Source organism: Thunnus thynnus, chromosome 12 (genome assembly GCF_963924715.1).
Source record: "Thunnus thynnus chromosome 12, fThuThy2.1, whole genome shotgun sequence".
In the NCBI taxonomy this organism is placed as follows: domain Eukaryota; kingdom Metazoa; phylum Chordata; class Actinopteri; order Scombriformes; family Scombridae; genus Thunnus; species Thunnus thynnus.
In genome coordinates this window covers 16,717,786-16,730,764 of record NC_089528.1, presented here as the reverse complement: position 1 = coordinate 16,730,764, position 12,979 = coordinate 16,717,786, and the positions used below count along the sequence as shown (strand labels likewise).

At 40.4% G+C, this 12,979-nt stretch overlaps 1 protein-coding gene across 10 annotated transcripts in view; it reads right to left on the bottom strand.

Annotated features, from left to right (window-relative positions):
* Nucleotides 1-2,421: 2,421 nt before the first annotated feature.
* The window catches only part of kmt2cb (lysine (K)-specific methyltransferase 2Cb), an 83,101-nt gene continuing 72,543 nt past the window's right edge, over nt 2,422-12,979 (bottom strand). For 5 of the 10 annotated variants that reach the window (XM_067605913.1, XM_067605916.1, XM_067605912.1 and 2 more), the window contains 16 exons: nt 12,140-12,304; nt 11,904-12,033; nt 11,576-11,723; nt 11,292-11,476; nt 10,995-11,131; nt 9,984-10,266; nt 9,255-9,394; nt 7,724-7,864; nt 6,496-7,612; nt 6,259-6,395; nt 6,025-6,167; nt 5,741-5,915; nt 5,535-5,651; nt 5,362-5,435; nt 4,410-4,518; nt 2,422-4,298 (listed from right to left, as the gene is read on the bottom strand). In XM_067605913.1, coding sequence (XP_067462014.1) covers nt 4,206-4,298; nt 4,410-4,518; nt 5,362-5,435; nt 5,535-5,651; nt 5,741-5,915; nt 6,025-6,167; nt 6,259-6,395; nt 6,496-7,612; nt 7,724-7,864; nt 9,255-9,394; nt 9,984-10,266; nt 10,995-11,131; nt 11,292-11,476; nt 11,576-11,723; nt 11,904-12,033; nt 12,140-12,304 — 3,294 coding nt within the window. In that variant the 3' untranslated portion in view covers nt 2,422-4,205. The remainder of the gene's footprint in view (nt 4,299-4,409; nt 4,519-5,361; nt 5,436-5,534; nt 5,652-5,740; nt 5,916-6,024; nt 6,168-6,258; nt 6,396-6,495; nt 7,613-7,723; nt 7,865-9,254; nt 9,395-9,983; nt 10,267-10,994; nt 11,132-11,291; nt 11,477-11,575; nt 11,724-11,903; nt 12,034-12,139; nt 12,305-12,979) is intronic. The other 5 variants (XM_067605908.1, XM_067605918.1, XM_067605909.1 and 2 more) reach the window with 4 other exon arrangements.

Here is a 12,979-nt window from a genome sequence, read left to right as displayed (position 1 = left end):
CTTCCACATGGCCGGTTTAACCCTCTTTGCCCCTGTGGCACAAATGAGCTTTAGGCCCCTCCTGCATTGTACAGCAGTCACCTTCAAGTACCCATCAAGTACAGAGCACAGTGCACATAGGAGAGCATGCTTATGTGATTCAATCATACAGTATTTGCCCCAAAACTTACCAGTGCTAATATACTAAAATACCATCTAACCATGGGTTTTTATGTCTCACTCTAGCAGTATCAGAGGTATGTAGAGGTGGAAGTATTTTAATCAGTCAAATATGCACTGAGATTCCCAGAAAAGATGGAATGCTTGATAAATATCCACACCCATCACACACAATACAGGCAGATTAAATGGTAATCCCCAATTCTTTTTATAATGTCTCAGACCATAATCAGCTCATTAGGCCTGAGGCATGTCAACAACTGTCATTAGGAAATGTCAGCTGGTGCCAGTTTCAAAGCTTTACAGATACTCTGACTCTTCAAACCTTGTGCGTACATTCAGCAACCATAGGTTCCTCTAAGCAGTTGTATAAGACTATGAAAATTAAAGTTACTGATGCCAACAATGCAGCGAAAGGCTACAAGAAGATAGTAAAGTGTTGTCAGCTTGCAGTTTCCATGTGTGAAATGTAATTAAGAGATGGCAGTTTAGGGGAACTGTGGGAGTCAAGATGAGATCTGGAAGACCAAGGAAACTCTCAGAGAGCAATGCTTGTATGCTGGTCAGAAAGGCAAAACAAACCCCCCCATTTGACTGCAAAAATCCTGCAGGAAGATTTAGCAGACTCAGGATTGGTTGTGCACCGTTCCACTGTGCAGTGATGCTTGCACAAACAAGACCTTTAGGGAAGAGTCGGTAGAAGAAAACCTTACCTGCATCCTCATAAAATCCAATTTCAGAAGTTTGCAACAGAACATCTACAGAAGCTTGATGTGTTTTGGAAGCAAGTGCTGTAGACTGATGAAGTTTAAATAAAACTCTTTGGCCATAATCAGCAAAGGTTTGGAGAAAAAAGGAGCAGAATTTCATGAAAAGAACATCTTGCCATCTGTTAAGCATGGAGGTGGATCCATCATGCTTTGGGGTTGTGTTGCAGCCAGAGGCACAGGAAACATTGCACAGGTGGAGGGACGAATGGATTCCATTAAATTCTGGAGGTAAACATCACACCATCTGTAAAGAAGCTGAAAAGACGATGGCTTCTACAACAGGATAATGATCCTAAACATACCTTGAAATCCACCAAATACTACCTCAAGATGCAAGCTGCAGGTTTTAGAATGGCCCTCACAGTCCCCTGACTTAAACATAATTGAAAATCTGTGGGTATATCTTAAAAGAGCTGTGTATACAAGACAGCCCAAGAACATTGCAGAACTAGAAGCCTTTTGCAAGAAAGAATGGAAGAAAATCCCAGATACAAGAATTGAAAGACTTTTAGCCGACTACAAAAAGTGTTTACAAGCTGTGATATCTACCAGAGAGGGTGTTACTAAGTACTGGCTATGTAGGCTGGCCAAACTTTTACACATGCCACAATGTTTTTAATTTTTTTTTTCAATTTATGACATAAAAAGTGCCTATGCATTAATGTTTGCAGAAAATATTGTTTTTTTCATATCAAAAATCACCATAATTTATTGAGTTTTTTGTTACGGGGTGGCCAAACTTTTGCATATAACTGTATATCAGTGGTTCCCAACCGGAGATTAGTGACAAGGGGTCGCAGGATGATGAAGGATTAATAAAATCCATTTATTACATTAAAATGTTTATTTTCTTAATTTTTTTTCCTCCTTCCTTGTGAAATACTACATATTTCCATCTAATCAGACCTTTAAAAAATCCTTTAAATAAGCAATCTGGGAAGGAAAATCACTCTCTGGTTAAACTGGTCACAATTTATGTCCACATAAGGCCATATAGGCTGTGATGAATATTTTCTAAATGTGACTTCAATTGCTTATTTAACAGTTCCAGAGCTAAAACTATTAGTTTAAAAAAATCAGTTGGCATAAATCATTAAGCCAAAATGCCAGAACTGACTGGATCCAGCTCCTAAAAAGTGAATACTTGCTAATTTTCTTAGTCTACTATGATACAAAACTGAGTATGTTTGGGTTTTCATCTACTGGTCATCAAAACACACAATTTAAATACATCGGTTTGCGCTCTGGGAAATGATAATGGGTATTTTTTTTTTTTTTTCCAATTTTCAGACATTTCCTAGACAAAATGAGTAATCTGTTAATCAAGAAATTCCCTTCTCTCTTGTTAATTGTTAGATTTAGCTTATCCCCTTCAGCTTTGTTATATAAAACACTAACCACCGGTGCTTGAGAAACTTAAGATTTCTAATCTCTTCATTCTACCATATTTAACAAACTGAAAACGTCCAATTATTGATAACTCACACACACATTAACATGTAAAATAGTTTATTTTTGTAAATGTTTCTAAATTCAATTCCACAAACTCCAAACCTCATACTCTGTACACTCCAAAAGGCATTTTCAAAAAAAAAAGAAAGAAAAAAAAAAAGAAAAGGGAAAAAAAAAAAAAATCTGACTACTTTACACGACCAAGAAAATGTAGCACAAACACACTGGCAGGATGATGTAATATCATACAAGAGAAGAAAAATATCCAAGAAACAATTTTGTTACAACCATTCATTGAGAAAATATATACAATTGAGTCTTCGGAAAGTTAAAAAAATACATGCCATATACATTACAAGTTCTAAGACTGTCTCCAAAATTTTACAGTCGACTTGAAATTGTGCACGCAAAAACGCTTCCGTTTCTAAGCATGTGACTTGTGAAGTGTCAGTATAAGAAATATTTCTGATTAAGGAGAATGCCATTTCTGTCCAAAAGATAGAACCACTTACGGTTTCAAATAAGAGTTCCCCGTACGATTCTTTCTGTCACACACTGGTTCGTCTAACTCACAATATTATTAGACGTTTTGCACCTTATTTTAAAAGCAATGTAAAAACAAAAGACAGGTAAATACATGATGGTGTTCCTATTTGTGTTAAAAAGTTAAAAAGTTGCTTTTGGGTTTCAAAACCTAATTCACAGTTCTTTAAAATCAAACCTGATTAACAGCAAACAGATCAGAACGATCTCTTACTATTCGAAGAGTTTATCTTTTGATTCTGTAACTGATAACTTGTTACTTTAGTCAACAAAAATATTTCTTTTTTTGAGTGGTCAAAGTATGTGTAAGTCACAAAACACTACGCTACAATACCTTACTTTTAATACAACAAAAATACTTTGTGAATTATTGTGGTTATATTACAAATTCTGTACAGAATAATCATAATATATACTCTCAAACTGAAATAACGTCCATCTTAAATAAATTTCAATGACAAACAGAACAAAAACAATTTAAAAACACCCAAACATCAAGAAGGTTAAGGTAGTATTTGGTCGGTTATTCCTATAGTTTTCTTTATGTACATTTATACAAAAGTAACAGCATGTCTTCTTCAATCTTCAAAAACAATAGCAATCTAGCCTTCTTAAACTCAATCTCATCATTTTGAGAATAAAATTCATTCACTCAGTAATAAATACAAAACCTCTCGAATTCCACACAAATCACATGACAGAGACCTATGATAAAACTGACTCATGGAATCAAGTATTTTAAAAGTTTTCGTGTGTGTGTGTGTGTGTTTTTTTGTTTATTTTTCTTTTTTTAGTGCAAGTTAATATTCCCTTCGCGGTATTCATTGCTGTACATTCCTCATTCAGTGATGTCTACATTTAGTCATACGGTATACATTAACAGTATGAAACAAAAGGGCCTGCCCTTAGTTAGCAATAAGGCCGCACCCTGCACAGTGCTTTCTCATTCGCTGGTGGATTCCGCACCCCATGTACACCAAACAAACACACAGATACATACAGACAGACAGACAGAGGCATCGCATACAACAGAGCCTCTCACATATGGCACAAGTCACATCCTGCTACTGTGTTACATTTCCCTTCCTCCACCCATTTTTTTTCTTCCTCCATGATCTTGATGAACCAACACGTAACTTTTCATACATCTCTCCAAGGGTTCAGGCCTTCTGCTCATTCATAAAATGACTTTAGTGTGAAGCCTTTATTCTCTGTGCAGAGATCACAGCATCCAGAAAACTATAAGCAAGGAATGCATTTAGGTTTGTCACTTTCTTTTGCTCAGTTAATCCACTTCCTGCATTCAGGAGCTCCGCAGTGGCAAGCAATCTTGTGCTGACCCTCCACAGTGTCAAACTGGTGGTCAAAACACAGCTGAGGGGGGGGAAAAAAGGGAAAGAAATGTCTGAGCATCACGGTGGCATATTTCACACTTATGCATCTGAATAAAAAAAAGGAGTCTGACAAAGAAACAAAGACACCCACCTCCTCTCCTTTTTCAACTCTGCGAATGCAGCTGATGATGATTTTATAACCCCTTTCAAATGTCACCACCTCAGCAACACAGTTTGGGGCACAAGAGTGGTTGATGTATCTGTAGAAGAAATAAAATGAAAAAGGTTAAATCATCACACATCACACAACATTCCACATGTGACTATAAAGTAAGCAACCAAATGTTCAATGTTACGTTTAAAATGACTGCAAATAGAAACATTTTATATTTTGAACTTAAAATCAAGTGTTGGGATTTAGTTTATTTAGGGGAAAATGTCACAGCCGTTGCCTGTGAGGCAATATTAGTGTAGCTTTAGGAATGGGACGCCATTTTGGAGCGTACAGTCGGAGCTGCAGGTCACATGATGCCCTAGGACCATGAAAGACCTTTTCCTGAGCACATCCATTTCAAGTATTATCACATTATAAACCATTATGACCAGTATACAGTCAATTTAAAAGGCAATCAAGGGCTGTATGAAGATATTACTTTAATGTTACATTAATGTGTGCCTCATGTTTTATTATTATCATTATTGATTTCTATACATACACAATATATGTACACACACATACCGGTATATCCGGCCTACAAACAAAACTTGCTTTGGGATTAATAATAATTGAGTTGAAGGTGAATGTGTGATGAACACTCAGGAAAGAAGTGAAGCAACGGAAACGTGTGAAAAATCATGCTGATTATGTGAAATATGAAATAACTTAAACCCAACATAACTACAGACACACCACCCGCACACACGATCATGGTCTCTGGTGCTGGATTGAGACTGCAACAACAGCGAGCCAGAGACACAGTACGTTCTGCTTTTAAATCTTTTCCAACACATTTCTAATTAAGAATAAGAAATTTATATAAACAAATGTAATCTCATGTACTTGTTACATGTTTACAAAAAAAGTCAGAATAACCTCACAGTACCTTGCTAGCCCTCCAGTTCGAGTCGCATCAACAACGTGTTCACTGTCGATGCGGAACATGAACACTGCTCGGTTCTGTAAGGGAGAGAGGAGGATTTAATCTGTTAGTTTGGGCAAAAGTAACTTAAAGCAAAAGTAATTTTGCCTGAAAAAGTATTAAAAACACACACATACCTGAGATCTATAGACCTTCTCCTTCCTGATGGCAACCTCATTTCGGAGGATGGTTCCGTTGTACTCAATCACCATAGTTTGTTTTTCAATGTCTCGAGCAGCAAACAGCCCCAGGCCCTGTGAATTCATTACACAAGAAGATATTTTTAGTCTATCGGAAACAGAATCTATGAGAATATAAATCACATATCAGTTTTAAGACTCACCTGGATGCGGGAGCGGGCCAGATAGACATTGGCTCTCCACTCACTCTTCATCCAGCGGTACTGAGAAGACCTGGGGTGCACTACTGGAGGCTTGCTATGGGGGGCGCCACTTTCTCCTTGGGCCACATTCTGGTTAGACCTGGCACTGCTGCTGGATACAGCTTGTGCCTGTGGCCTTTATGGTGACAGCGATAAGTCATTAAAATAACAATATTAAAAACAACAATAAAATAATACAATAACAGCCCGACAATGTGTTTTGTGTCGACTTCACCAAAAGTTACCTGATCACCAGTGAAGTGTGGGCAGAGCTGGTTCTCGGCTGGGCGCGGGCACTGCCAGCTGGATTGAATATGAGAGGCAACTCTACAAGAGGGTTGCGTCCGTAACGGAACGAGTACCTGTCACAAGCTTCAACTCCAGGGAGCTGAAATAAATTAGTAAAAATGAGTAAAATCTACAGAATATAATCTACACATCTGTTTGAATTTCAAACTCTTGGGAAAGCAGCTACAAACCGATTCAGTGATCTTGGTGACTGCAGGGACTGTGAGCCCAAACAGGTCCTCTCCTTTCAGATAAACAGGGAAGAGCTTCAGAGTGCCTGATTCAGTTCTTCTTTCAGCAACAGGACCCAGAACCTTATCCCACACTCCTATTGACAGTGAGACCAGAGCAGAAGATGGTTAAAAACTGCACTTTGAAAAGGCTGCGACACACAATTATAATTCTGTAAGGAATTAATGAGGGCAAACCTTTAGCAGAGTTGTCAGTCAGGACCACGTCTTGGTAGCCCTGTTCGATGACTCTGATGGTAAACTCTGGCTGTTCGTCTCTGTCCTCAACAGAACACACGTAGCGGCAACGGCGGTTGCCATGGCGCATACTCCAGTAAATGCGGCAGGCCTCATAGCCAACTGGAAAGATGGCTGTTGGAGAATGGAAGGCTGCCATTTGCAGGGGGGTTAGTTGGCCCATTGCATGCAACACCAGGCTGCCTACTCGAAAGGTATAGCCTAACTCAGGCTGCCGCACAGCAGTGGCAATCTGACGCACTTCATCCCTTTGCACGTAAACGCGTCGGAAGACAGCGAAGCAGCGCAGCTCATGCTCCAGTGCTTGTCCAGCTGTGCCCCGAGGTCTGTGGGCATGACATAACATGGTCTTATCCTTGAAGAAGGTGCACTGAGATTGCAGGGCGCAGGTGAAATGGTAGACATTGGTACAGCGTAGACGGTGGCAGCCGCTGGTTGCTCCAGTCTGCTGGCAGTAGACGCAGCGCACTGTTTGGCCACGACGTAGTGCGAGCTCCACGTTGATGAGGGCACCAGCCTGCGTCTCATACACCTCCGTCGACCACAGGGCGCAGTTTAGGTGTACCCAAACATCAAGGTCTAGATTAAGCAGCCTTGCAGGACCATCAGTGATCCCATCTCCAAACTGGTGACAGAAACAGCAACGCCTCTGGTCCCGAAGTGAGAGAGGGGGGCGTAAGGAGGCCCCAAGTTTCCTCAGGAGGTCATCGATCTTATCCTCATCAGGGAGTTGGGAGTTCCCTCTCGGCACCACCACCTGGACAGTCCACTTCCTCCAGCGGAGACCCTTTTGTCTCTTTCCCTGGTGCCAGCCATCATGCGACCTTGGCCGGGCCTTCAGCTTCACTGTCACTTTGATGGCATCAGACTTTGTCTCCATCTTGGGTGTCTCGCCTGCCATGGGGAAGGGGATGGGAGGGGTTGAAGGGGGAGACTGCTTGGGCTGAAGCTGGGCCAGGCAATGAACATCCAGTGAGGACATGTTGTTACTGTACTGGTGCTGGGCTTTAGAAAGGCTCTCTGTTTGCTCGGAGGCTGGGAGAAGGGTCACTGACTCCTGAATAGATAGACAAGAGCAATGATGTCCAACAAAAAATAATAAAGTCATTATTAACTGCATGTCATTTAGACTGTGGTGTTTCTAAATGTGTTACTGTGTGGTACAAACCTTCGTTTCTGCGGTAGATCTGGATTGTAATGGTGGCGAGGAACAGTACAGAAGGAAGCAGCTGTGACTACAGAAGACCAGGTCTTCCTTCAAACGGCCTTCAGATTCCTGATGACAGAATACGTTCCAAGTATTAAGAAGCTGAATAAGAAATGAGGTGTTAAATCAAAGCTTGACCAATGTGAACTGCTTAAGCTCAACTGACATTAGAAGAAGTTATGAAATAAACATCAAAAACATACAATATTTAAATAACCAAAATATCCTCAAGACTGAAGTCCTAGGGTATACTGTTTAACCTACTAATTGATCTGAAATGGATTTAATAGCAGCAAGCAGGATTTACATAATCAGAGGATATGTGCAGTATAACTGTGGTACTGTGTGTGTATGAGTATATGGAAGTGTGTGGCCTTTTACGCTGAAAGTGGCTAATACATCCTCGAAAGTGAGTTCTGGATATCAAATTATGTCCCTAATGTACCCCTAATGTGAAATTAATGATAAAATGATCCATAGTTCAATAGAGATGACTTTTTTATTAAATCCAGATTTTAACAGATCGTATTGGCTAAAGTAAACCTGATCAAATGCAGATATTTTCTTCACTGTACTCGACTGCCTTTCCCTCGCATGTGCATGTTAACACTGTGTGTGTGTGTGTGTGTGTGTGTGAGAATGTGACAAATTATTTGGCTGCACTGGTGTGATGTTGGCAAAATCTTCATTGAGCTCCAATGCTAACAAATTTCTTATCTCTCCTCTCTTTTTTAGCAAAGAGCAGTCTACAAAACATTCAGATAGCAGCTTCTCATTTTTAGCCAGCGCTGAACGTCACTTTCACCTGATAAACGTCACCAGCGGCAGATCATATAACTTGTCGCTAATTAACATTAATTCCGTGAGTAACTTGATGACAACCTTTGGCTGAGTACAGACACCGGCTTGCCGAGAGACAACAGACAAGTTTGATTTTGGACTGTTTGTGAGGGAAGAAGCTCCAGTGTAGAATTGTGACGGGTCTTCTCTAGTAAAATAATGAGTCACTTTTATTCATATCATATCTATAATTTAAGCTTGTAAACATTGTAGTTTTGAAACAGGGACTTCAGTATTTGGATCAAGGTGATAAAAATGTGCAGCAAATTTAGTAAACTACACCAGTTATTTCAATGCGTCGGAAACATATTTAGTCAACATTTAGGTAAATATAAGTGTCAGACTGGACTCAATGTGTGCAGATACCCAATATTAAAAGACTTGGATCAGGGCTACAAAAAAAACCTTGATCTAGACATCCTTTCTTTTCATGAACCAGTACAATTATATATTGAAAGCAAGTTATACTTTGTTAGACTCTTTGGCTATATAGCTTATAGCTTTGGGCTTTGTTGTCTGATCATCAAGTAAGAAACAGGGAAACATTTTTCTCCAATTCACTCGTTCATATGCTCTAGATGAAGTGTGGTCTGGCTCCTTGTTATCCTACCCTAAAGCCATGCAAAGTGCTAAACTCTGATTGTTTTGGTACCTTCATGTGTGCAGGGAGATCTTTGATGGATTTCTGCACTCCATTTCCCAGAACCACAACCTTACAGTGGCAGCACCACTGAGGTTTACATCCAGGGCTGCCAGGGGTCTTTTGGTCGGGTCCTCGAGCTACAGCTGAGCCTGAAGCAAGAGAAAGTATTCTTTTAAAAATGATATCCATATCAGAACAGACTCTGATTGTGAACCTACAGAGGTATAATGGTTGATTCCATGTATAAACATCCCATTACAGAGGTAAAAATGAAACAAGACAATTGAGGCCCTTGGTCATGTACTCTTAATGAGTTGTCTGCTTTCTTATCCGAGTGTCTGTGCTGACAACTCTCATTAGGATTGGGCCTAATGGTTTAACAACGACATGCGGCAGTTTGTAAACCAAAACAAAAAGTGTTCACTGCATTTCATTAGCCAAGATAATCACTGAAATCAATAAGGATGCTTGTCAGCACCTGGGCTAGATGCTGCCCCAGACAAATAATGATATGCAAGACAAAATGGTCGTTTGTAAATACTGTTAAGACAGATAATTGCTCCTGTGGATGTTTAAGGGAAAACAATTACGCATTAAAATTGCATTGCTGCTTTGTGCTTTTTCATAGGGAGTCATTATAATTTGCTAAAATCAGACATGACATTTCAATTAAAGGCTGTATTACAGTACTTGGGGGAATCAGAGATGCTCTTGTTTAATTTAGTTTTATTTCCTCACCTGGGCTGTTGGGATGGAAACGGAAATGATGCGCGTGCTGCTGGTGCATCATCCCTTGTGCTCCACCGGGCCTTATCATCTGTCCTGGCCGCCCATGAAGGCCTCCATTGTCTCCGTGTCCGTGGAAAAGCATGGGAGGGCGAGGCTCCATGGCATGAGGGCCCACCCTTGGACCACCGAGCATAGATAGGGGCCCCCTGTCTGGAGTGCTGCTGACCTCATAGCTGCTGGGGATCTTCACACACAGCAGGTCTGAAATGGCCGCCACTACACCCGTGATGTTCTGAGATAAAAAACAAACATGAATACTCCAGTTGATTAGGTCTTACATAAACAATCTTATGAACAGCCATGTAGGAATATGACATTCTTTTGTAGTGAGAGCAAAACAGAAAAGTCAATGAATGTAGTCCCATATCAAATTAGAGGTGATGATTTAAAGGTTATTCTAAATGTGGGAAAATTTTTACTGAGGTTGAGGAAAAGTACCAGCAAGACAGGATGTTTGGTCTGCTTATTTTTTCCTGTTAATTATCAAGGTAAATATTTCATTATGATAGGTTATTTCCCAAGAAGAGGGCAACAATTTTAGGTTATGTATAAAATGTATTCCTTGGTGGAAACTCTTTGATTTGGTTGGCATGTTGGCTTGACTTTGATGTAACCAAAATGACCTCAGAGCATGTAGAGTCACTGGTTGAACCATTTATTTTGGAGAGGAAACTCTGACACAAACCCAAACCTGAAACTGGTATGTTTTCTTTTTTAAGGGGTAGAAAATAGCAGCATGATAACCCTGAAGTCTCCACTCTCACAGCCTTCTTGAATATGATGTCAAACATCTGTGAAATTGTAGGTTTACAGGCCTGTATTACTGTTCTGACATTTACAGTGAAAATCGTTACTAAACTGATTTGGAAGTGTTTAACTTTGACATTTGACGCATGAATGAGCATGATACAAGTTAAATTTTCACAATTAAACATAACATGACCTGACAAGTATTCTTACCTCTGCTGCAGCTGGTCTCAGTGTGATAGCTACAGAAACCAGCCCTTGTTTGGAATCATTAGACATGGGGCCAAAGGGGGATCCGAAGAACATTGCAGAGGGTTCAGTCTTAATATCTTGCAGTTTGATTTGTGACCCTAGAAAATAAAAAAGGAGGACATCCATTAAAAAATTGCCACGCTGTTAAGGTATATTGTAGTTATGTGTTTAAATTGCATACACAAAAACATTCAATTCATTATGATTAGAGTGACGGGAATGAATATTTTAATTATGTTGAGACTTGTGTGTGTCTACCTTTCCCATCCGGTGCAGGAAGCATGGGGAGGACAGGAGACAGGCAGGGGGACGTCGGCTCTTCCTTTACCAGGGACAGGTCTGGGTAGCGACTGATTTCCATGCCAACCACGCTTTCAGGAGATGAGGATGGAACAAAACTGTCGGGTGTGTCCCTTTCCTTGCAAGGCTCCTGTCCTCTGTTACTGTTATATTGCAGGGAGAAAACATCACTGTTAAAATCATGCAGCCGAAACATGAAAAAAAGTATCAACACAGACAGATGTGCTTCAGCTATCCGTTACCTGAGCTCCTCCTGATTGTTGTGGGGAGGGGTTGGAAGGGAGGCTGGAACATCTACAGTTTTGGGTCCTTGAGCGATGGCCCGGGCCAGCAGATCCTCCTCAGTCCTGAATGGGACATGTAGCGGCTTTGGGACAAGGCCTTTGGACACTGTATGGAAGAGGAGCACATTGTCATTGTGTCCATAGTGATGGAAGTACTGCATATCTACTGCTATATTCTGGGACACAAACATCTCAACCTGCCACTAAAACGTTATAGAGTAACCTGTCTGGAGGAAGTGTATCTTCTGGAAAGTGACTTTAAAGATACATCCTCCTGAATGCTTACCCATGGCAGCAGCTTTGTTAGCCAGCTCTTCTGTCGTGGCAAATCCATTGATCATTTTCTGTCGGTTTACAGGTGGTGGGGTGGGAGGAAGAGATGCCGGAGGTGTTGGTGGATTGCTCAGGTTACTCTGCTTTAGGAATCAAGACCAACACAATGTCAGTGCATCATGCTGCAGGTACATTTAACACACATCACTGTTTACCCAGTTTCCCCTTCGTAAATTAAGTAGATCTCACCTTGTAGGCCAGCTGGGAGTAATAGTCAGAGACTCCATCGAGTGAGGCACTGCCAAAGGTACCAGACAGGAGGTTCTCTCCATTGAGCTGACCACTGCCATAGGGAGCAAAATGGGCAAAGTTGACCCCAATCAGTGGCTCCATGAGGGGCAGCAGGGAGAGCTGCTGTGAAACAAAACAGAGCCGGGTAAGGGATAGGAGTGAAATTGGAACAAAATGGTAAGTGTTAATGAATGTTCAATGCAAACCACCTAAAGAGAGACACCAAACTAAATGTGTATAGTCATACAGTATATATGAAAAATAAAAACAACAACAAAAAAGACAATAGAGAAGGTAAAATATAGCCACTGTAGTTGTAGTCAACTTAGCAAACCCAGCACCATTAATCTTGAATAGAAAGATAACTTGTAATTTGTGAGTATGATACTTTGCAGACATATCCTTATTGCAATGTTTGAATGAAAGCCATTTTTATGTAAGTATGTAAAACTACTCCTGTTTGGATTGTTTTCTCTCTCAGAGTTTGTCTGTGCAATTGAATTGAGTGTTGGAAGAATAATAAGGGTCCTCAAAGTCTAATCTCTGGTCTAGTTATGTCAGTAAATGTGGGTAGCATCAGTTAAATGTCCAATATATGCGCTTTTCTAGCCCAAAGCCATATACAAGGTCATGGCTGTGGCCCTGTTAGCCAAACCTATGTTATTTAGTGACAAACCTGCATACTACAGTGCATGCTCATTTAGTTCCTGCTAAATTTAGTTCCTGCTAAATGTGGCAATGAAGATGATATTTTACAACATTTCTGATGAGTGATTCTGCTTCATAAAGGTTAAATCA